Source organism: Phalacrocorax aristotelis, chromosome 18 (genome assembly GCF_949628215.1).
Source record: "Phalacrocorax aristotelis chromosome 18, bGulAri2.1, whole genome shotgun sequence".
NCBI classification, from domain to species: domain Eukaryota; kingdom Metazoa; phylum Chordata; class Aves; order Suliformes; family Phalacrocoracidae; genus Phalacrocorax; species Phalacrocorax aristotelis.
In genome coordinates, this window is record NC_134293.1 from 9,229,082 (window position 1) to 9,252,777 (window position 23,696).

General features: G+C 40.2%; 1 protein-coding gene across 1 annotated transcript in view; it reads right to left on the reverse strand.

Moving 5' to 3' along the window:
* Positions 1 to 23,696, reverse strand: part of ANKFY1 (ankyrin repeat and FYVE domain containing 1) — a 34,428-nt gene that overhangs the window by 6,178 nt on the left and 4,554 nt on the right. Inside the window, exons 2-20 of the mRNA XM_075113093.1 lie at positions 21,957 to 22,149; positions 20,294 to 20,412; positions 18,310 to 18,445; positions 16,667 to 16,790; positions 14,999 to 15,148; positions 13,929 to 14,094; positions 11,617 to 11,821; positions 10,810 to 10,878; positions 9,874 to 10,073; positions 9,353 to 9,450; positions 8,714 to 8,936; positions 7,667 to 7,765; positions 6,274 to 6,427; positions 5,173 to 5,341; positions 3,878 to 3,996; positions 3,375 to 3,531; positions 1,930 to 2,130; positions 680 to 856; positions 93 to 240 (exon numbers count right to left, since the gene is read on the reverse strand). Of these exons, the coding sequence (XP_074969194.1) occupies positions 93 to 240; positions 680 to 856; positions 1,930 to 2,130; positions 3,375 to 3,531; positions 3,878 to 3,996; positions 5,173 to 5,341; positions 6,274 to 6,427; positions 7,667 to 7,765; positions 8,714 to 8,936; positions 9,353 to 9,450; positions 9,874 to 10,073; positions 10,810 to 10,878; positions 11,617 to 11,821; positions 13,929 to 14,094; positions 14,999 to 15,148; positions 16,667 to 16,790; positions 18,310 to 18,445; positions 20,294 to 20,412; positions 21,957 to 22,149 (2,907 nt within the window). The remainder of the gene's footprint in view (positions 1 to 92; positions 241 to 679; positions 857 to 1,929; positions 2,131 to 3,374; positions 3,532 to 3,877; positions 3,997 to 5,172; positions 5,342 to 6,273; positions 6,428 to 7,666; positions 7,766 to 8,713; positions 8,937 to 9,352; positions 9,451 to 9,873; positions 10,074 to 10,809; positions 10,879 to 11,616; positions 11,822 to 13,928; positions 14,095 to 14,998; positions 15,149 to 16,666; positions 16,791 to 18,309; positions 18,446 to 20,293; positions 20,413 to 21,956; positions 22,150 to 23,696) is intronic.

Sequence of the window (23,696 nt, forward strand, 5' to 3'; positions counted from 1 at the left end):
AGTGAACCCATTCAGTGGGCTCTACCACTAGTAGATACCATTAACAGACCTACTGCAGTATTTGCATCTATTGTAGAACTTCAGATGTTTACCATTATTTCCATTTTCATCTACAGCTGCAAAGTCTACTCCATTCTCCAGAAGGACTGAACAAATTGTGGGCAAATCTTGCTGGGCTGCTAAGTGAAGAGCAGTCTGACGATGCTTCGTCAGTTCATTCACCTGGGCACCTGCAAGCAGCTGTCAAGATGCAAGAAGGGATATGTTCAAAGATGTTTTCAGGGCTATTAGCCAACAGCTTATTTCTGCAAATGAAGCATACAAGACTCCGCTGTACAGGGATACTTCTAGGCCTCCAGCATATATAAAATGCTATCAATGCTGAGCTGCTGCAACTTGTGTTCACATTCAAATCTGCAGAAAATGCAAGGTAAAGTTCTTCCTTCAACGTGAGCCACACTAGGTAGTGATTGCTGCAAATCAAACATTCTCGTACAAAGGCTACTGATGCAGCTCAGCTAACAGCACAAGCTAAGGGAACTTCATGCAGGTCTGAGTTCCGTCTCAGGAAAAGTGGTGTCACCTTCAGCTGACTCACTCCTCCAGCCTCCACACAACATGCAGTAAGGCAGAATGGGCATTTTTAAGTAGAGGAAAAAAGTGACTCTTCAGTACATACCAGATTACGCACAATGATCTCTGAGCCAGCTTGTACAGCCAGGTGGAGAGGTGTTAGTTTGGAGGCATCCTGGACCCGAGAGTTTACATTAGCCTGTACACTTATCAGGAACAGCACACTCTCAATGTCTGAGTTCTGAACAGCTACATGTAGGAAATTCCGACCTTTATTATCAACCTGTGGCAGAAAGGGCACGCAAAATGAAATCCATTATTTCTGTAGAACAGCAAATTGTTAGGTAGTAGGACATTTTCATCAACAGATACTTGCCCCCTCTACTTAAGGTAAACTGTAGAGCCTTGTTCTTTTCTCTGCTTGACATTAGGGACTTATTTGATAGATGTGACTATCAAATAAGCTGAACTGAAATTATCAGCTGCGACTGCTCACTCTAGTCTGCTTCAGACTACTTTATTTCTATTTTATAAACTTGTCATTTCTTGACCACACACTAGAGAGTATGACAGACAAAAGGTTAACAGCTGTGTAGTAAGTACTGAGCAGCAGTTAATGATAAACTCAGTTAAATGAAACAAACTTGAGTCAATCTGGCAGTTAACACCTGAAACAAGCAACATGCAATCCTGCCACACTGATGCAAAGTATATTCATTTTTTGGCTTAATACAAAGTGCACATTGTTGTTCATCTTTGCCTTGAAGCTGATGTTAAAGCATATTTAGAACTGGCTGTATTTGTAACCATGTTTTAGATATATTACAACAGCTCACTAAGCACTCAAATATTTTCATTACTGGTTAAACTTACATAGGGTAGGAAGAAACTCCTGAACAGCTGCCTGAAGTGTCAACTCCAGAAGCCTGAAGATACAGTTGGAGGTTTTATAGTTCAGCAGTGCAGCACAACATCTATTATTCAGTTATTTTAGGTCAGGGTTTCTATTCTGGATAGCTTTAGGAAAGCTGCATAATAGATTTTCATACTAGTCCAGCAGAAGACGAGGGTAGAGTTAGAACTTTCTCCTTACACATAACATATGCCTGTTCCTGAATTTACTACTGACATCATGAGATAAGGTTTGATAAGAAACTAATCCTTCATGTCCTTACTCACACATAGCATGTATACACCTACAGTTTCCTAATAAATCCTGCTTCAGAAAACTGGCATCTGTCAAACGTCACTGCACATAAAGCCATAAAAGGATAAAGCAGGATTTGCCTGGGGAATACCTGTTATCACAACTAGTGCAGTAACACAACAAGCATGCTTTGAATACTCCCAGCTTACCTGTTCAGCAGCTCCTGGTTCCCTCTTCAAAATAGCTTCAGCTGCTTTGTTATTTTTGTATGTCATAGCACATGCAAAGGGAGTCATTCCTTGCCTGTCACGTACATTTAGCTTAATATCTGGATGTGAAATCATAAGCTGAATGATAACATTATGTTGGTTGCTAATAGCAACATGGATTGGAGTTCTTCCTTCTGCATCCTAGAAGGAAACCAGAAAGTTTGTTATATGAAGGTTCAGGAATACACAAACCCTTCCTTAAGTCTGAAAAGTAGAGAAAGCTTATTGGTTTAGTTCTGCGATATGCCCAGCTGTGACACCAAACAGCTGCAGTGGGAGCACAAATCCACAGTGTAAGTGAAGAAAATTGGTATTTGTTTCTCTAAATAGGCTGACCTCAATCCTTTGCTATATAGCCACTGAAGTAGCTCAGAGTAACATTACTCATAGTCAGACGTTTTTGGGACAGAGATGAGCATTCGGGACCATACACAGGTATTCCAAGAGAATGCCTTCCAACTATAATATTAGTTTGAGGTATTTGATATTAATACTTTATAGCATTAACAATTTGTAGAATTCAGTTTTTATCTGAAAGAACAATGTACAGACCACAGTATACAAACCTGAGGTATCATTTCCATAGATTCAGCACTACAGATATCTCCCTAGCTTGACTCTCAGGCACTAGCACTAAGTTTTCTGGAAGCTAAACACTTGAAGTTCCCTCATTGAAAAACAGAGCAGCATCAGGTGCTTGTTATGCAAACAGTATATCAAAGTCTAGCAGATTCAAATAAGTGTTTAATCACTTGTCTGTATCAAGCAGCAGTTCACAGTCATGGCTGCTTTGTGGCTATGTGTTCTGCCAGTCATTTTGATGTCATTTTCAATAGCACCAGGACCTAGACGTGTTACGCATTCATTCCTTTTGTTATTTGTCAAGCTTCTGTTTAAGGATTACTGTATAATCAAAAATGAAGTGTAACTCTGTTACCTCACCTCAGTTTACTCAGTAACTGAAGACACTTCCTAAACATACTAGAAGTAGAGTATTTTGTAGTTTTACAATACAGTTGATCTAATGATTAATTGCAGCAGAATACAGCCCTACTCCTGCCTTCAATTCACACTAGGGAGAAAGGAGTTGAATTCCAATCATTACATCAGAAAACTAACACCGCAAGAAGTTTTCTGCATCACTATTTTCCTTCAGTACAGCTTCCTGAATTAACCCATCATAGGGGCAGGTAAGTACTTGATCTGGTAACAAGGGACAGGAAAGAAAGCAGAACTGCAGCCAGTCATCACATTGGCTCAGCCATAGTAGAAGGATGTCCTTTTTCCTATCAAGCAAAATACACAGCTAAGAGGGCAGTTTGTTTTCACTACATTAGAGGCAAAGAATCAACCTCAAAGAAACTGTGCACAATTTCTCTACATACCTGAGCATTGACATTGGCACCAAACTCCAAAAGGCACTGGATCACCTCTTCTAGCCCCCAGCAGGCTGCCAAGTGTAGGGGTGTCTGTCCATCATGAGCTTCCTCTTCTCCCTCTCCATTCGGGCCTGGCTTTCTGGGACTATTCACGTCACAACCACTAACACAAATACAACACAATGAATTTATTACATTTAATCCAGATTTAAACTGTTCCAAACATTGGTCAGAAAAAGTTTGCAAGAGCTGATCCTGCAACTACTATCACATTCTACATAAGCACAAGCTCCTGGGTTTAGTTTGCCTCTTGTCATCAAGAATATGATGCTAATATAGATAACTGAATGTGCCTGTAAGATTAGTCAGACTTCCAGAAGTGCCACCCACCCACCAAAAGTCTAGTGAAGCACATACCAGTTACTAGCCAAAATAGCATTCAATTAATTTATGCCAGGAAAATATGTGAATGCACGTTAGAGAGTTTGTATTTTAGAAGGGGGTCTGACCTGCGAATAAGAAAGCATGCTATTTGTTCACTGTTTTCATCGATAGCTCTGTGAAGAAGAGTTTGTAAGCAGCCACTTGGTCCCGAGCCCCAACAGGTTGAATCACAGCCATGTCTAACCTGGAAGAAGCAGCAAAATGAGGCAGTGACATTTTACCTCTCCAGCAGGCTCCTATACTTCATATAGTCTTTGACTAATGCTTCTGAAACATTATCCCTTCGAGATAAAATTTGAGATGCCTTATCTGTCCTTGTGACAGTCATTGAATTTCAGGAAACTAATGTCCTCTGGACCATTATTCTATTGCTTTACTATATAATACTTAATTAGGTAGTGTTTACTACAAGTTCAGATATTGATTCATATGGTCCGAATAGAGACCTCTTAAGCAAGTTTGGGTAATGGTTACCTCGCTTTCAGCAGTGAAAAGTGCCTAAAGTGAGCCAAATGCAATGTCTGCTGATGTTACTTGAAAGTCTGGCCCATTTACTTGTTTTCCTATACATTCAGTGAATCAGAGATAGAAATACTGCTCCTGGAAAAAACTAATATTTATGTTCTTCTACCACAGAACTACTTACTCAAGCAATGTGGCACTTAAGTCTTGACAGACTATTTGCAAGGTTTATACATGAGTAGTTTCAGTGCTCACACAGATTCTTATCCAACACCAGCACAAATGGTCAAGTACAGTTACAAGATGTATTTCTCAGCTCATCAGCACAGCTTTTAAGTAGTTGTCTGCTAGAGACAATAACCGGATATCAGAGACAAAGCTTTCAAGTAACTTCCTTATAAAGGAGACATAAGGTCTACTTATGCCTCCTAAGAAATCTCCTGCTGCATCACTTACACCTGAAAGTAAGTAGTCTTAAAAGTAAATAAGCCTTTAAAGGCTTTCCTGATGGAACTTCAAGATGCAATAAAAACCAGCACATAGTCTAAAGCATAGATATGGGTGTTCAGTATTATTCAGGACACATATCGTTATACAAGCCTGGTACGCTACAGATTGATGTTTTTAGTAAATCCTTATTCTTTCCAAAATTAGGAATCTGGATAGGATATTCTATACTCTTATTACAGTGGCTAAAAGCTATTTGGCTATACAGACTACAGTGTTTATAAAAGATTTCCCAAGAAAAATAAACTTCTGGTGAAGAAAAAGCTGTGGAAGTTGAACAGTGGTATAGAACTACTCTTCTCATGCACTGAGTTTCTTTTTGCTGATTTGTGCATTTTGCTAGCAACAAAGGGCCAAAGTGAGACTAAATTAAGTCAGCTGACAGTCTTACCAGAGTTGATGCAATATCTTCCAAGTTATTTTCTAAGGCAAGCCATAAAGGAGGATTTCCTTTCTCATCTGGCACAGACATATCTGCTCCCCTGGTACAAATAGCATCAACCACAAGAGGGAGCTGATTTTTTATAGCTAGCTGCAAGGCAGTCTCTCCATCCTGTGTTCTGCAATAGGTACAGTTTGATGCGTGTTACTATTGCAATATAGTGAGGTCTCATGTTACAGTAGTTTATTGGCAAAGCCAAGAATTATCTCCTCATGCATGTATTTTTGCTGTGGTAAGACCTTATCATTGCAGGCAAGCAGACACAACATATTAGTTTTTCATCACAGCTACATAGTTTACCTTTCTTTCTCCCCCCACTTTAGTAGAAAGTGATTGACTTCTGAAGTTTGAAAAGCACGTTAGTGTTCTTAGCTCAGAGATAACGCCACTTCCTTAAGTGCGGCCATTACTCGAACAGAGTTCCTTCAGAGCAAGCTTACTGCCACAGAAGTGAACAGCTTTGTCTGCACTGTGGTAACACTTCAAGCAACAGTCAGAAATACCAACTGTTAAGAAACTGAAGTTAGAACAGTGGTATGAGGCAGTTTGTACCCATGACACTCATTACAGTAGAGCCCACCAAATTTCAAAGACAACCTGTCAGTCACAAACAGAGAAATGCTTTGTTCAGACAAACTGATATGTTAGACTAGATGATGCTCAGGAGGCAAGTTCTATCAGAATCTTGTTGCTGGAGCTACATCTGATTAAGAAAACATGCAGCTCCAACAAACTGGCAAATAGATGAGACGATATAAGCTCAGTACCATGCCCCTAGGACTTGAGAGCCTGTTACAGAGGATTCTGTTCTACCTAGAATTAAGTGGCATCTCCCTCTGCAGCCGCTAGAGGAAGTACTGACCAATGGAGCTATATGTAGGTCCAAGTTCACATATGTAAACCCTCAGCCATAACAAGTGTTTGCTTTTTATGGCATTAAATGCACAAGTCATTATTTGAAACCAACTTCGAGCCATTACATAAAGACAGTCATCCCCACCCGCTCCTAAATACATATCCAGTTCAGTGTTGTGTCAGTTAAGATCTTACCTGACGTTTATATCTGCCTGATGTTCCAGCAAGAAGAGTGCACTCTTACTGTCTTGTCTCTGTATTGCAGTATGTAGTAGAGTCTGCCCGTCTGACATTGTGTCATTGATGGACGCCCCAGATCCAAGCAGCTGAGCTGCTATCGTGTGCATGCCTAGAGTTAAAGCTCATTAGTATTCTACCTTTGGTTCTATAAAAGAAACACTGAAGATAAAAGTTCAAGCTTTCAGTTTTCAGTAATTACAGTAAGAGACACTGAATCAATACTAGAACCTATTAAAATTTACATATATGAGCTAAGCCAACTCTGGCTCTACCCAGATTGAATATTCATTGACAGCCTTACTGAATATTGATTACTGAGCCCTTTTGGTTTTGCTTGAAGACACAAGATATGGTCTGCTACAGGGCAAAGCTTTCCCATTAGTTCTGCCAATCTAAATGTAGCAGACTCCTCCTTAACTGTACCTAGCTTAATCCTTCATATCACTTCAGACCTTTGTCCAACATATTAACTTTGGTATTACATTCATAAGCTATTCCCTTGAATATTACTGTATTAGATCTTTATCTTAGTTCCTCCTCCTTTAACTCAGAAGCAGATAAGGGCAATGGTAAGGAGAAAGCTACATTTTGGTTTCCTTTCATTGGAAAGGAAAGTGACAAGCCTGGACAGTAAAGCTGGTTGTTACATACGGATGACACCTAGCACTCCTGCAGAGCAACATCACTAGCAATCAGCCTCCTTAAATCCAGAGTATGAGTTGTCATCCCCCATACAGCTACTGTTTCCAGCTCAGTAGGACTGTACTTAAGTTCAGGAGTGAACATATCACCTCATTCTTTTGATGATGCCCTGATATTGTTGAAGAGTCACTTGGCTGCACACATCGGTATCTAGTTTTCCCCAAACCATTCCCCTCCACATTTCAAGACAAGAAAGCATCTTCTGATTCAGAATTTCAAGATTCATTCCCTTAACAGCTACTTCAAGTAGCTCACCTTCCCTTTATAAAAGATCAGCATTACTGTATTAACCAGCACCTAGAACAGAGTCAACTACAAAGAGAAAATATGTTGATCTGATATGAAAGCTACCGGGGAGTTCACAGTGGAACAGTTCTGCAGAACTGCAAGTACAGTTGTGGGTAAGAGGCTCCAGGCTACCTGCTAGTGAACAAGGGAAGCTGTAGGGCTAGAAATCTATCAGTAAGTCAGATGCAAACACTGAGTATTAGAAGCTGAAGGATCATCTAAAGCTCTCCTTGACAACTTCTCACCAGCAGCACAAGCCAGGACATGAACACACACCCACTGTTTTGTCTTAAAAATCTTATCCACATCATAGCTTCCGTATCTCTGTAAATTCTCCTCTTGCTTTGAAGGCACATACCTGTCCAAAGAGCCAATCCCAGCACAGTCTGGTCTCGTGAGTCCTTTAGACTAAAGTCAGGAATAATTTGCAAGTTGTTGGTAGCATGAAGAGCATTAGCTGGAAAAAAAGCATAAGGAATTACAGCATTCTTGTACTTGACCAGCAGATGTGCACTGAAAGCTGTGGGAGTAGCAGTGTCACATTTTGAAGTAGGCTGCTCCTTTAGCAGTCACTTTGAAAGACCTGAGAACAATATCTTCAGTTTCCCTGATTGAATACTGCTTGGGATTCAGGTAGTATTGCCACAACTATCTGATCTTCATACTTACACTAAAAAAAGTTCAGCTTTCCAGCTAAGAGGCTTAACCAGCCCCCTTTCTACCTTCATGTCCAAACAGATTGCATATGCCAAGTTCTGAGAACAAAGAATGGAAGCTGTGCTGCAAGACAGTAGCAGCATCCCTCCTTCTCAGCTCCCTGGGATATTCTCCCCAATTCACCTGCTCCCTCTAAATCCCACTTGTGGCAGGAGACAAAATAGGCCTTGCTTCAGCTGCCAAACTCCCTTCCTGCTGCTAGAAAGGAGAAGCTGAACTAGTAGCATTTAATAAACTGTCATCTGCTGGTATTTCAGTACTTAAGTCTCAACTTTGCTACAATACTGGCATTACTCTCTACAAAATCCTCTTAAAGAGTTTAGGGAGGCAGAAGTCTCATCATAGAAAGATGCCTTTGATTCCAACATTTACCTGAACCAGATGCTTTGATGGGGGAAGAAAGAGGATCTTACTTGTACAGCTAGAATACAACCTGGGGTGAAGTGTTCAAGTCCATCCTCTACAGTGGAGAATTTAGAAAGACTTACGGGCAACTTAATTTTCTAGTCTTAACAAGCAGATGATTTTAGTTTAAGACTATATTTAGCCAGTCTTACTAATTGCTCTACTTAAACAATGTTTACAGGAAAACATGCTTTATTAGTAGTTTGTCAAAGCACAGTTTAGATACCATCCTGACACACTGATCCTCTACAGCATTACCACAGCCGGAACGAGAAAAACCTACCTTTTTGCTCCAGAATGACTGACACCACATCTGGGTGATTGTGAGCAATAGCCATGTGAAGGGGAGTTTGCAGATAAACACTCTCTGCTGTTGGAGAAGATGCATCCCTCTGACCAAGCACAGCTTCTGCCGTCTGGATGTTTGGATTGGCTCCTTGTTGCAGAAGTTCTGCTGTCAGGTTTGCTAGGCCATGCCTACAGGCTGTATGCAGTGGTGTTTCTCCCTTTAATAAACAGGGTACAGTTTAACAGCTTGAGACATGAAAGTCAGAAGAGAAGTAGCTTTTAAACTACTATGCCCAAAAGAATTGGTGTGAAGAGCTTAAGCCTAGTAGTTGAAGCTCCTTAGAACTTTCAAACTACAGGAGTTAGCCTCTGTTATGGTCTTTATTACAAGAGGCACTGAGGGAAGTGTTAAAAGCATGCTGACAAATGGTAATGCTGCAAAAAAAAAAAAAAAAAAAAAGAGTGCCACAAGAATGCCACAGTTGTCTGATCACTAGCAAATATGTGAAAACATGCAAAAGGCTCAGCAGGTGTTCCAGCTTGCTTTAAGCTATAGTTAGCAATGAGAGCTCTCTTATTTCTGAGGAGAAATAAGGAAACTTTCAGACTATAGTCTATAGGTTTCTGCTTTTACCCATTTGTTTTGGTGGTTGACTTTTGCTCCATGGGTTGCTAGGAAGAGAGAAGCTGCCTCATTTCCTGCACCAGCTGCCCTCTGAAGCAAGCAGTTTCCTAAAGAAAAATGATTAACACTGTTAGGGTCCTATTCTAACAACACTTTAATACTAACAGTGTGCTAGCACCTTCCCACACCCTTACAACATTAAAATTTGAAGCCAACAAGGAAAATCCTATCTACTAATAGTCCCCTTGCAATGCTGGGGTGTCTTGGGCACTACCATTTAGCAATTACACATTTTGAAACTGTAAAGAGGACGTTAGGACCTGGCAAGTAGTCCAGATTTTCTGTCACTTCCTGCAAGTCAAGCTCAGCTTGGGACCTGTCAGTGTTCCAGCTCTGGGTAGAACTACTACCACCTGCCATTTATTATGCAGCAAATGCTGTTGAAACCTAACTGCTCTGAGGAGCTGAATGAGGATTAGGCAATTATCTTGCAAGCCTTCCACCTACACAGAAATACAAGTCTGTTTTACCTGTTACTGTGTCTGGAGCATCTGTATTGCTGCCTCGTTGGATCAGCCTTGCTGCAAAACTGTTCTCATCAAATGAAGTTCCATTTACAACAGGGGCATCCTCAAAAGGGTTTACAGACTGATCAGACGATACAGTGATATACTGAACCGCAAGCCACAGAGCTGTGCTTCCTTCATGATCCTTCAGCTCCAAGTCTAGTCTAAAAATAAGAGTTAATGTTCCCCAATTTATACCTTAAAAGTGGTCCCCAATGCAGCTTAAGTTTCAAGTGTCTGAACAGCTGTACTAGTTTATCTAATACCTCACTGACAACTTCTGCTTGCCAAGAAGCCTACCGTAGCTCCAGTTACTTCAGAGGATTTGTGAATACTCTGAAACAAGCTAGACACCTTTTAATGGCTACCAGATTTAAGCTCATTGCTCCTAGGAGAAGCATGGCCCCGGTACACTAAATGTAAGAGAGGCAAATAAATCCTCTTGTATTTGAGTAAGTTGTATACAAGAACTGCAAGTTCAACTACAAAGAAACAGAGTCAAATGAAGTATTCTGCTTCATTACCCTAAGCAGTCACCTGTATTGGCTTTAAGCAGCACCTAAGTCACACTCAAGAACGTATTCAGACATTAAAAGTCGTCTTATTCCTTTTAGCTCCACTACAGATGAAGTTACTGCTACTTTATTTCACCTAGCCCTCTTTGAAAAAAAACAAACACTGAGGTGCAGTTTTGCTTCCTCTTTACAGTAGGGCAAAACCTTCTTGGCTTTTGGCATTGATCTGGCATCTCAAGTTATGCAAAGCTTTTACATTTTTGCAACCCAAGCCTACTGCCAGCCTTATAATAAGGCAAAAAGGCATAGAAGTGTTTTAGACCAGTTTTCATACCTTCACTGTACAAGGTAAGCTCAGTGTATTTTACATTTAAGCGAGACTTACTGTTTGCACTGAAGAAGTTGACTGAATACAGGTTCATTCCTGACCACAATTGACACATGTAATGGGGTCCTGCAATTGGAGCAAAGTACAGTTACGTTACTAATAAGTGAGATGCTTAAGACTGTGGCCACCAACATGCCCCTACAGTGGGGTTAACTTTTGTCTCTCCTTTCAGGAGAGGGGCACAAGCACATCTTGAAAGAGCCATCTACCTGCTTAGTGGACATGATTCCAATTAATTTAGTAGTAGGCAACTCTTTACACTAACGTAAGAGCTAACCTTCAATGAAAAAGCAGAAGAGCTTGACTTATCAGAAGTGAGCAGCTGATATACTCCAAGTCTTCTGTATCATTTTATGTACTTGTTTGCCAGCCCAGCCTGATCTGTAAAGCAGTTTACAGGCCGTACACTTCAGATGAACATGCTGCAGATACTGGCTCTTAGAGATAATTTCAGTTTCACTGACAGCTTCAAAGAGAGGTACCTTTCAGGAATACTATTTGTCATCTTAGTTTGCTTGCCTTGCTGTTCAGTGGTTCAATAGAGGCAAATTAATTGTGTTCCAACACAACCAACTCACCTCAGCTTCCTATAGCTGGGCTTAGTAATGACAGGGTACCATTCAGCCTGCACAGCTTTCCTCCGAGTGCTGCCCATGGGTCTCAAACTGCATTAATGAATTCATCTTTCCTGCTTCCAGTATCACTTGTGCTCTGCTGACAGACCTGAGCAGGTTCTTAGTGGGCTGCATCTAATCACTACAGCATTACCTGTTAAACTGATAACCGACTTTACCCAGTATTTACCTTCCTTTGCTGTCTTGCATATTTGGATTGGCTCCTGCCTGTAAGAGGGACTCTGCTATCTGTGCCATCTCAGCCATGACATCTGGCAAATGCTTCTTGGGGCTGTATGATGCCACAAGGTGCAGAGGAGTCTCCTGGTCTCCCAGTGTGGCAGCATTCACACGCGCACCATTTTTAATGAGAAAGTTTGCAGCAAATTTATCTCCTATTGTGAAACAAAATGTTATTTATGGATACACTGGAACCCTATGGACTTGTATAAAGTATAGAAAATGGATACACATGATTTCCCTCTATACCATACAATCATTCCAATACAAGTGTCTGCTTTTAGAATGCCTTGGCAATAGGTAACTTCAAGAACATTTCACTGCAAAGTCAGGATTAAAATATTTTATAACACCCCCTTGGAAAAAGTGTTTTGCCCAGAGGTTACATGTGACTCAAGTTCATGCACTAGTTTATTTGCTATAGTGATTGTGAGTTTTCTAGTTCCTCTACCAAGACAAATCCATTGCTGCTTTAACACACATTTGGACCAATTTGAGACTAAATATACAAGTAGTTTTTGAACAAAGAGTACTATTCCACGGTATCAGTTTAAAAGTGTGTAGTTGAAGTTAGTCATCATCTAATCAGTATTGCTACATAAATAAGCAATAACACAGCCTTTGCTCTTGAAAGTTTATGCCCCATTATATACAGGGTAAGGGCTTCACAGTCAGGATCCCCCCATGCATAGTATTTTTAAGGACTCCCTCTTGAGAGCTTGTCAGAGGTCAGGCCCACTTCAGTACATGAAACCTTAGACTTGAAACACCAAGATGCAGAGTATTATCCCAAAGTCATTCTAATTCCCCTTACTCCAAAGACTACTTTGAATAGACATATTAACAAGTTGCTTGTCCTGAATGCAAGACTGGAGAACCAAGACAACGTTTGCCTTTACAGATTGCTGTATTACCTCCACCAGCAAAAATCAAAATCCCCATTTTCTCATTTCCATATCTGACATTCCCACACTCTCCAGTGATCATAAGAAATAACAATCATGTGGCAAGTTCAGACAATTCACTTCAGCTCAATTTCTAGAACATGTGATTGTTAACAGTGATTAATTCACTGAAGCTTTGGTTACTGAGAAAGCAAGCATTCACTCCCAGAGCTCTAGCTTAGACTGAACGCGGACATTAGGACTAGAGGACAAATCTTAGTATTGGATATAAAAGCAGCCTGCCACAATCCTTCTAGTGCTTTGTAGGGCTGCAGCTGTCACAACACTGACCTATGCCTAGAAGGTCTCCTACTCCTGCTGCTGAAGATTCATTCACAGGATCAGACACCAGCATTATCCTGTTTAGATATGTAGGAGATTAAATGAAGCTGTATGTTGAGCTCACAAAACTGAACCTACCTCTATTTTTAACAGCAAGCTTTTTTGGAATCTTAAACTTATGCTTTTAATTTGTAGCACTACAATACCTACGAGGCCCAGTCACAGGTAAGGTTCCTGTTGTGCTTGGCTTTCTGGAACATAGCTGCCAAAGGTGTCATTGCAGGCAACCAGCAGCACAAGGCACTCACTACAGACTCCTACCAGACTGGCTATAAGTCAAGATGCTGCTGCTCCAAAGCCTTCAGAGTACTGTGGCCAAGGCAAACAGGTCTTACCATGCTCCAAGTGTCATAAAATGTATTTTCCACTCTAAGGTGGAAAACAGCTCAAGATAGTCACATAGTTGTGCTTAGACTCCACTCTGATAACTATGCTACTATTCACCAGAGCTCTGAATATATTCAGACTGGCAAAGAAACACCTCTACCTCTTCCTCCTCTTCTTCCAGTCAGTTTTTCCTCTCCTAGAACTGCTATCCAGCAACAAGGACCCTCGCTGTTAACCATAATCACAAAGAAAGATATGCTGCTTTCAACCCAGCTCTAGAAAAAGACTTCATCTTTATTTGTAACTAGGCTCTCATGCTTGATTCAACTATTTGTCAGAAAGACATTGAGCTGTCAAGTTATAATGCTCTCAGTATGCCCCTACATTTCTTTCTTTAGCAGAAAACGCTTTACTAGATGGCTTCTGGATGTCACGTAGTATGAGTCTAGTTCAGCAGCCAACAGGCTAGCTTTCAGATCCCAAATAAGTTTGTTTGGTTTTAAGTTTAAAAAAAAAGAAATAGGACAAAGTTCATCCTTGACTACAGTTTTCTAACTGAAGTGTCAACTACAAAGAATAGACTTTGGAATATAGGTTCCACACCGGGAACAACTGCAAGTTAGCACAGCTTCATATCCTATTTACTTACCTCTTTGGATAGCTTTATGTAATAGACTCCAGCCTCTCTTGTCTGCCCGATCTACGTCAGCCTTGTAGTTGACCAGTGTAGTTGCAATGCTCTCCAGTCTTTGGGCAAGGGCTAGATCCAAAGCGAGATCTCCATTGTGATCTAATTCATTGAGCTTCCCAGGAAGCTACAATACAAATTCAGTCAACTGACATTAGTTAAAAGCATGCCCACCAACCCAACGTAATATTTTAACAGTCTGTTCCAACTACCTTCAGCTCTAATACCTAAATGCAACACTAGCATTTTGTAAGTGCATCTTACACAGAAAAACAATCAGAAGATTAGCATCACCACATGTGAGCCTACCCAGAGGGCTGTTCCATGAGAAAACAGGAGTTCTGTCTGCAAGTCTTGTTTAACTCACAGGAAACAAGACTAGTACGCTCTTAAAAGATGCTGCCTACATAGGCATATTCAACATAGTACTAGGAAGAGTTATTCAATTACTCCTTTAAGATACCTCAAATCCTAACTGGATTAGCACCTAAGGGTGCTAAGTACTGCTACTGAAGTCCCAGCTTCCAATTAGGATTTGAGGCATCTTAAAGGACCAATTGAATAATTTTTGACAATTAATACTTGAATAATTCTTCCTGCCCCCCTGCTGCGGAACAACTTACTTGCTAGTTGTTTAGAGTGTTCATCCAAACACAACAAATGCCTGTTACTTCAAATGTTCAATAGAAGAAAGAGGCATTTGTTCAAAGTGATGTTTACTGAACTGCCATGAAGCAGCAAAGTTGGCTATTATACTATTCAACTTTAAATGTGCAAAGCGATATCAAGTACTGGATTTTATTAGATATAATCTGTTGCAGGCAAGACGTTTACAGAAGCGACTCATAACATTTTAAATTTTATCTTTATGGAGCCTTTACTGCTAGACCTCTACTACATACACAGAAGTAGCTATAGCAATGATAAACATGCAAATAAGAATTAGTGACAAAAATCAATAACAATGTTCAGACTGGTAGTTATTTGAAACACCAAATTCTACAAGACAGATCAAGTCAGTCTCACTATACCTGTGAATCCATTTCAATAAGATACAAAAAGACTACATCTTCTCTCTCAACTTTAATAGCTTTATGCAAAGGATATTCTGTCTTTGACTTGAACATTTTATACAATAACTGAGCACTCATGCTACTGAAGTCTTCCTTACGCAAGTCATCCTAGAATCAATAAAAAAGAAAAGGGTAAGCAATACTCTTATTTACAAACAAGACATTGCACAATGTAATTATGAAGTTCACAAAACAAGTTCAGTTAAAAGCTCCATTTTGATAACATTGTAACAAGCAGGAACAATCCAAGATTGCCTTTTAAGACTAGGAAGAAACACTCAGAATGTTTTACATCTTACATTTTAGTTTCAAGATCAGTTAATGAAATTTTCCTTTCCTTTTGTCTACAGAGATGGAGAGCTAGCATTTTACCAGACATTCCAGTAGATTAACATCTAGTCTCTACACGAATTCTCTATGTGGAGTTAATTCACAGATTAGAGTTTTCTGACAAAAAGGCCTACAACTATTGAAGACTGACAACTCCACGTAACTTTGAAAGACACTGAATAAAAGTAAACAGAAGCTTCAAATATAAAGACCTTATTTTTGAGTTAGCACTCATTTGACTGAACAGAAACAGCCTCATTTCCAGATAGTGTCAAAAGTTAATAGCCAGAAGCAAGAGTCAGAGTGGCTGACCTGCAGGTTCAGATACAAGAATCTTTAATATATTCACATATCAAAGCACTCCCTTCTGTTTTGGCATTAGTCAAACAAAGAAATATCCACATCTGGATGATGTATTTTGGATTTAGAACAACCTAAATCCTCACACACTGCTCTCGACAAGTCTTATTTCAAGGGCTAATCAATTACACAATTAATCCAACTTTCCTCAAAATAACAGATCAGAGCAAATGAAACTTCCATGTCAGTTGCAAGACTCCTCGTCACTCCCTCCAGCTCAGCAGATGAAGTCATCCCTGGATTATTTTTAGAAGTAAAAACAGGCCAGGGATTTGTGATCTGTACAGATAGAGACCAACTATGGATGAACTTCTAAACAGTTTTGAGCCCAGATGTGATAAACAACTGACTTGCTTACTAGACTACAGTCCCTTTGTTTAGGAAAGTAAGATTCTTTTTACAGTGAAGTATTTCCAATGAACAGAACAACTCTTCAGGCTATAAGCTACATCCCCACAGTCAAGACATTCACACCAAGACAGACAACAGACATGACCTCTAAAGACAACAAAAATCTTAGAGGAACCATTTAACATGCTTTGTTTCAAAGCATAATTATTAATTAGTATTGTAGAGAATACTAAACAACACATAGCATCAAAAGCACGTATTGTAAAGATAACTGACACAGATAGGAAGGGAAAAGTCACTCCTGGCAGCCCCTTCACTCACACCATTGGTCAGGGCACGCAGATCTGACAGCTTTTTATCAACACTGTTGCTCCTTGCAAACGTACAGGGTCATTGTAATAGGTCATCTTAGTCACTGAAAGTTATCAGGAATCCATGGAAAGCCTATCCCCGCTGGGTTGCTTGAATACCAGCACACCAAGAGATACCCCTGAGCTTAGACAGTACATTAAGTTAATCAGAACTCTACCGATTAAGTTCCTATACTCTGCGGACATTTTTTTTCTTCCTTCTGACAGTACTTACCCAGTGACTGGCAATTATCTCAGCACAATAGTTTAGAAGAGTGCTGGCATTCAGCTCCTCAGCAGTCTGATAGAAACGGATGCAGTTCCTGACATTAACTAGTGACATAACTCCTTTTTCACATCTGTCAAAATAGGAAAGCCAGTGTTCAGCAGTCAGGAAAGAGCTTTAATGTAATTACTCTGCCATGCTGGAACAGGGTCCTATATACTCCTTTTCCTAGATGCCAGTACAAAGTGGCTTGGCCTTGCCTTACTATAAGGCTAAGCAGCATAAACACTTTGATCAAAAGCCCTGCAAGACAGTTTCCATAAGAGCAGACTCCTATTTGAGTCCATCTAAGCTAAGGCCCCATGATAACACCACACATGGCAGGAGCCTGCAAGTGGAGACAGACATCCTAGTTCTCCCAAGGGAACAAACTGCAGTTCGTTCACTATTATGAAGTAGGGAAGATTTCTATCTTTACAAGTACAGCAGTGATCACACGCAGCTTTTGTGCCAATGCTAGAAAAAGGCATGTCAAATACAGCTATTCGTTTAATAAAGAGAAGGGATAAGCTTTAACAGCAAATCCACCTGATCTTTGTAGGTGTGAAGCTATTAGTTTGAGTTTATGGGAAGAAAACCCAAGTACCTGAAAATGAAGATGAAGTTAAACATGCCAGAGATCTCCAAGCAGATATTAAGACCAAAAAAAGGGTAATACTTGTCACCAGGTGCAAACATCTACCAAGACATCTAATAGTTACTACTAGCATACTGTACATGGACTTGTCACTAGACCACCATGACCAGACAACAGCTGGGGAATGTTTAGGTAGCACAACATGAAGACAGTTTTAGGCTGGTACAAAGCTTTGAAGGCCGTTTTAGTGTTGGCCTTACAGATGTCAGCTTCTTTGGTCAGAAGTGACAGCAGTTTAGTTTGCTTCACGTTGAGTCACACTTAAATCTGTTTCAGTGCCATGTACTGCTACAGTCTGACACCCCTTGGGCAAGAGATTGTATCAAAGGGTACTTTATCTTTGACTAAATTCAAGGCTTCGAAGCTGCCCAAAACTTGAAATTTCAATCTGTACATTCAGGCTTCTTACTAACTCTAACTGGTTATTTAGAGCACTCTATACATTCAACAACCTAGTCCCTACTAGAATGACGTAATCATAATCTCAAAATGGCAAAGCATCATATTGTTACGTTAACCTTCTTAATGAATAAAAGTTGCCACCAGGATGCACAGAAGAACAGCTATTTAAGTTTAAAATTTTTCACCTGTGGTATTTTAATACTGGAAGCTACTTGCCATTGACTATTCCTAGCATTTTTGTTAACAATTCCTTTCTTGCAACTCTCCAGAGCTTGTTACTAATATACTGATCTCTACTTCCTCTTAATGCCAAATTAGGGTTACTAGTTTGACTGGGAGAGGAACTGTAAAATAAATATAAAAGCTATGAGAAAAACTACTAGTCTAACCATGCTGCAAGGCTTTATTTCCTGTGATCAACCGAATGTCATACTGTATTACTGAAAACCTCAAGACTTTGAAAAAAGCAAAGTCTTATCCAACTACCAGCAGCTATTCTAGTCAAACAAGATTGAAGACTTCAAGAAGATTCACTGTATATACCAAGACTCACCTTTCCCTAAGCAGCTGGAGCTGAAATTTATTAGCTAGTTTCATGAGCTCTGTCAAGAAGATATCATCTTCTCTTAGCTCAAGTTCATCTGTGTAGATCCACCGCAGCAATGCCATGGTTACCTCTGGGTCAGCATCTGGTACAGGGAGCAACAGGGGATTCTGTGATTTCCGGTGTTTACAACACTGATCACAAGCCTGATGTTTTTTACACAGCAAGAAAACTAGAGGCCTACACCACAGGACACAAGATGCACATGCCCAATAGCCATTGTCACCTAGACAGTAGTGACAATGCTACTTAAAAGGATGTAGATAATTACTCCACAAGATAAGATCAAACCAACAACAAAAAATACCATTCATTTATAAAAATAACATTGGTCCCTTAAGCTGTTTTGTTGGTTTTCAAAACAAATATACATGTTTAAGACACTGAGATACCCATCCTAAAGCATCTGCTTTACATGGAGGGTTTACCCAGACTATTTGCAGAGTACCAGACAGTACTTGGCATAGCATGTAGGCTGCCTCCTAAGGAATGGGAGGTTTCAATAAAGCAAGTACCTTTTGCCAAACTTGTAGTCAGAAAACCTATTTGAGCTGTAATATCAGCTCTGCCTTGGCAGAGATCAGAGTTCATTTTCTCCCTCCCAGCAAGAAAACCTGTGTTAATATCTTTCTACTCTTCTTAAGGAAGAGAAAATTCTGCAGATTACATGAACTCCAAAAGCACTCAATTTTAAACACTGCCTGTATTTTGAAGTTAGAATTCAGGCTGCCTTAGCTTGTAAGTTCTTACGAGAACCCCTTAAGAAAACTACCATGGTTTTCAGGGAACAGCTTGTTGCTTGCTACAACTATTTCACAAGCTAATCCTTGTGCCATTTACTAAATTTTATAAAAAATTCAATTTTACACAGTGGAAAGTATCATTTACTAGCAATTGTTTTAAGCATCATCCTGTGTTTGCACTGTTAAACATGCAAGACTGCAGTTACATTTGAGATTCTCAGACTAGCTTAGATGTGGAGCTAGAAATGCTATAGACCGCCACTTGCAACAAAACTACAATTAGCATAAGAGCTTTTTGAATAATCTTGTTAGCATAGCGCTCAATTTTTAAACTCCCTGGCATCATTTTCTTGTGGCTGCAGAAAGATCCATAAAACCTTTTGCAAGAAAGCCTATGCTGTCTCATAAACTAGCTTGCTGTGACTTGCTTCTTTCCAGTTTGTCTGCACTTAGGATTCATGATAAGATTAAGTGCAGAATGTAGGGCCAACACTTAATATTCAACATGCCAGCCAGCAAACCTGCTTAGCTTCATGCCTGTTTTTATTGCTCACAAATTGTAAAAGACTCTTCTATACTTTTAAGTACAGAAGAAAAGCCTGCCAAGAGGTTCAATCTGCAGAAACCCTGCCCAGTGTAAGTACATAAAAGAAACAGCTACAGCAGAACAAAACACCATCTTGTAGAAGACTTTTAGAAAACATCTCTTCACCTCTTCTGCAAAGGTATCAGAATGCTAAAGCAAACAACTTTTTAATAGCACATCAGTATTTGTATTCATTTCCCACACACCATGTTAACAAGAAGCAAGGTATTTCCATGACACACATCAGAAATTATGCATACTACCTCAAAAAGCCCTGTCCTTAGAAAGGAAGAAGTCAAGCTCCTCCATACAGATTTTTCCCCCCCATTATGTTTAGTTGACTTTAGAAAACACAAACAGGCCACCACACTCAACCCCTGTTCATTAAAGAGAAAGAAGGTAGATTATTGATTTAACTAGCACTAGCACCAAGTTCACAAGCATACTACCATGTTTCAGAGAGAGCTCCATAATTAACGGATTAAGCACCACTTTTTGGGGACAGGAGTAGTCTGAAAGGTACATAAGAAACCTTTTCCCAACAGGCCCTTTCATCAGTCACCGTAAAGACATCTAAGCACCATACTACTAAGCAATGCCTGACCTGACAGATCCAGCTCCTCTGTGGAGGCAAGGCTGGCAAGACTCCAAGTATCACTGCGTGCCGCCAAGACAAATTTGTGAGCGCTGATGTGCTTGTCCCCAACCTTTATCTTCAGATCACTGAGAAGAAAAAAGCATATACATGTAAATGCAGGCTCCCCCTGTGCTTAGCTACATATGGATTCAGCATCTTCATAGCATCTATGTCGTGGTACCCACATTTAGGCTCAAGTCATTTGAGACACCAGAATACATTTATTTGCTTACACAGAACATGTTGCCAAACGAAACAATTATTTTTCTAGGGTGAAATGCAATGAGGCATTAATATTTAAATTATCTGCGGTTTTTTCCTAACCATTTTGGAAAGAACTGCAAGGGAACTACTGTAGAATATAAGAAAATCCAACGATCTTGGTTAAATATATATGTTGCAGTGACCATACTAATACTGTCAGCTAAGCACCAATGGTTTCAGGCAAGACCAGCAAGAGAACAAACAACATTTGACAGTAGTCTGAGTACAAGGCAGACTCCAAGAATCCCCAGTTCCCAGGAGACGAGCCGTCAAGAACACTTTGATTTCATCTTGACCTCTAACACCCAGTTATCCTTTATAGTTAGAAAGTACCTGCCCCAGTATTTTAAAACCCCATAGCTTGTAAGTGTTCTGACGGTGTAGGTGTCTTTTCCAGACCATTTTCTAATTCAAAGCACTGCTGTAAACTAAAGTGAAAAACACAGATAGGTTACTTCACAAAACATGCATTAGGACTTGCTTCCTTTCTCCTTTTATAACTAGACCACTATTCTATGCCTTTAGAACTCAAAAGGCTGAACAGAATTGAAGTGATCCAGCTCTTCTGACATATGCTACCTTTTACCCAGCATGCTATAATAAGTTCTTGGCAGGCACAGAGCCTTTTCTGAAGGAGGCTCATGAAGAGATGTTAGGGGAAGGAAATCTTAATCAGAACTATTATTTTTCCCTTACATGACAGAACTCCTTTACTATATTGGCACTGCTTTCAGTAACAGCAAAGAAATTGCTATGCATCATTGTAGTCTCAGAACTAAGTCAGTTAAGGGATCTAGAGTACTGAAGGTGATCCTTAATGTGCCTATGGAAAAGAAACCATTAAACCTAATTTTGTGTTGAGATTCAAAGACACAATATCATTTATACCACTAAGTCACATGTATCACTAAGACCTGTTACATCATACAGCCAGACAAGCCAATTTAATTGGGCTTCTTTACACACAACAGGAATATAGAACTGGTTTCAAGGACATATCCTTTCAAAGAAGGAGAGCTTTGCAGTTGGTAGAAGATACATCATGTAATTAAGCCATCAACTAGGTATAGATCAGTTTTAAACTACTTCTTTTCAAAAGGTGCTTTGCAGTTGACAGTGAAAACTGACAGTTTTCTTTAAACTTGTCTTAAAGGTCAGTCTCTGAGATGAACTTCGTAAGAGCTCTTGATTCAAGAATTGGATTCAGTACGCTGCCTGATCTTAGCATGCTCTTCCAACTGCAGTTGCAACAGAGGACCCTATTTACACCAGGCAGCAGAGAAAGAATTTTCCTTGGCTAAGATTAGTACCTACTGCACTCAATAAAATCAAAAGGTTCCCTTTTCCCCAAAGGGAGAGTTCTTACCTGTACTGCTCCTGCTGATAAAGTTCAGCTACAATGGCAAGAAGTCGACTGATGAAGGTGTCACTGGCATTGTCTCGGTTAGCCTGGGCAGCCAGAAGACTACATCTCCGTTCTGTATCAGCTAGTTTCTTCTGCAGCTTTACATACTCCTGGCGGAGAAGCATCAGGTGCTTTTCCAGCTTGGCCACCTCCTCTGCAGAGGCAGACAGCGTTGCCACAAGGTTTAGACATGCACACCTTTGTTTTGCATCTGAGGGTAACTTAACCCTACAAGCACATTACACATCTAGTTTCATCACGGAACACTCCATTAAGTCCCTCCTCTTCCACACCACTTGAGCATCCCACCCCCAATATTAAACCTTTTCTTTTATATCATTGCTAGCCATAAACACATTGAAAGTCATCAGAACAGTGACAGAAGCCACTTACAAAGGAGGTTCCTGAATCCTTGTCTAGTCAGGAATGCCATAAGCTTTCTAAAGCCAGAGTCCATGACTGTGGGAATTAGGGTGGGGTAGAGGACTAAGTCTTTGGTTCTTACCCATATTTTCAGTTTAGTTAAGATGCTGCTTGACTTGACAGCTGAGGCATCAACTACAAGTGAGCATTAGAACAGTTACTGATGTACCGTGTCTACCTCAGTACTTAACCGACCTGTTTACAACCCCTCACACTGTCAGCCAAGAAACACCTTAAGAAATGGCCAGAGTGGAAAACAGATTCTCCCCGAAATCCATGTTTTAAAGGCCAGACAAAAATACATAAAACTACTTACTACTGGCACACACACATTCCTCCATCAGAGGTACTGCACTGACAAGGCATCGCTACGCAGGGTCAGGTCCATGGTAGATATTTCAACCCAGGAGTAGCACAGCAACAGCGCCTGCAAATCTGATCCCTGATCAAGAATCTCCATTCCAATGCCGAACCCGCTTTTCTACCACACTTCAACATCCTGTGGTAAATTAGTTCACTGAACTCAACCCAGGCCACCCGTATGAAAAAACTCTGCTTCACTGCTGAAGGAAACATTGGTACAGGTGCTTAAAAACAGTCCGACTTATGAATACTGATTTATGGCTTAGCTACATAAACAATATGTAGCTACCATTGTGCTTAATCCATCATTCTCTCCCACCCCATCATTAAGTTGATTTTCCAAATAAGGGACAAACCCAAAACCAGTCCTAAAATGAGAGGGGGCAGGGAAGAGAAATTTGGAAGCTAACCAGTGATTTTAAGCAGGAAAGTTCCTACAAGATTCCTCCCTACCAGCCAGGAATTCGTTGTTCAACAACTTCTCAAATATTTACTAAATGTAAGCCACTACTACAAACAATGAGAAACCAAGCTCTTTTGAACAGTGTTTTCTTCTTGCTTCTGTAGAACAGTTCAACATAGCTGACCTTGGCCTTGTTCCAACACAGGTCCCCAGGGCAAAGCATCCTTCTCTAGCTCAGCTGCAGATAGAATGCCTCATTTAGTCTTTCCTCTATTGCCTGCTGCAGCAAATGCTCCCTCATAAGTCATTTAACTTAACTACTGTAATGGATAAACAGAAGGTAATTTACCCTATTTTACTCTTCAGTTAATACTACTTAAGCAGGTTTGGCGGTGTACTTCCTTAAACAGCTTCGTCCTTTAGAAGTTAATAGATACCATCTCCTTTGGGATACTTTCCTTATCCTCTTGAAAAACACTATGACTTCAGGATTGTACTACCAATACTCACCA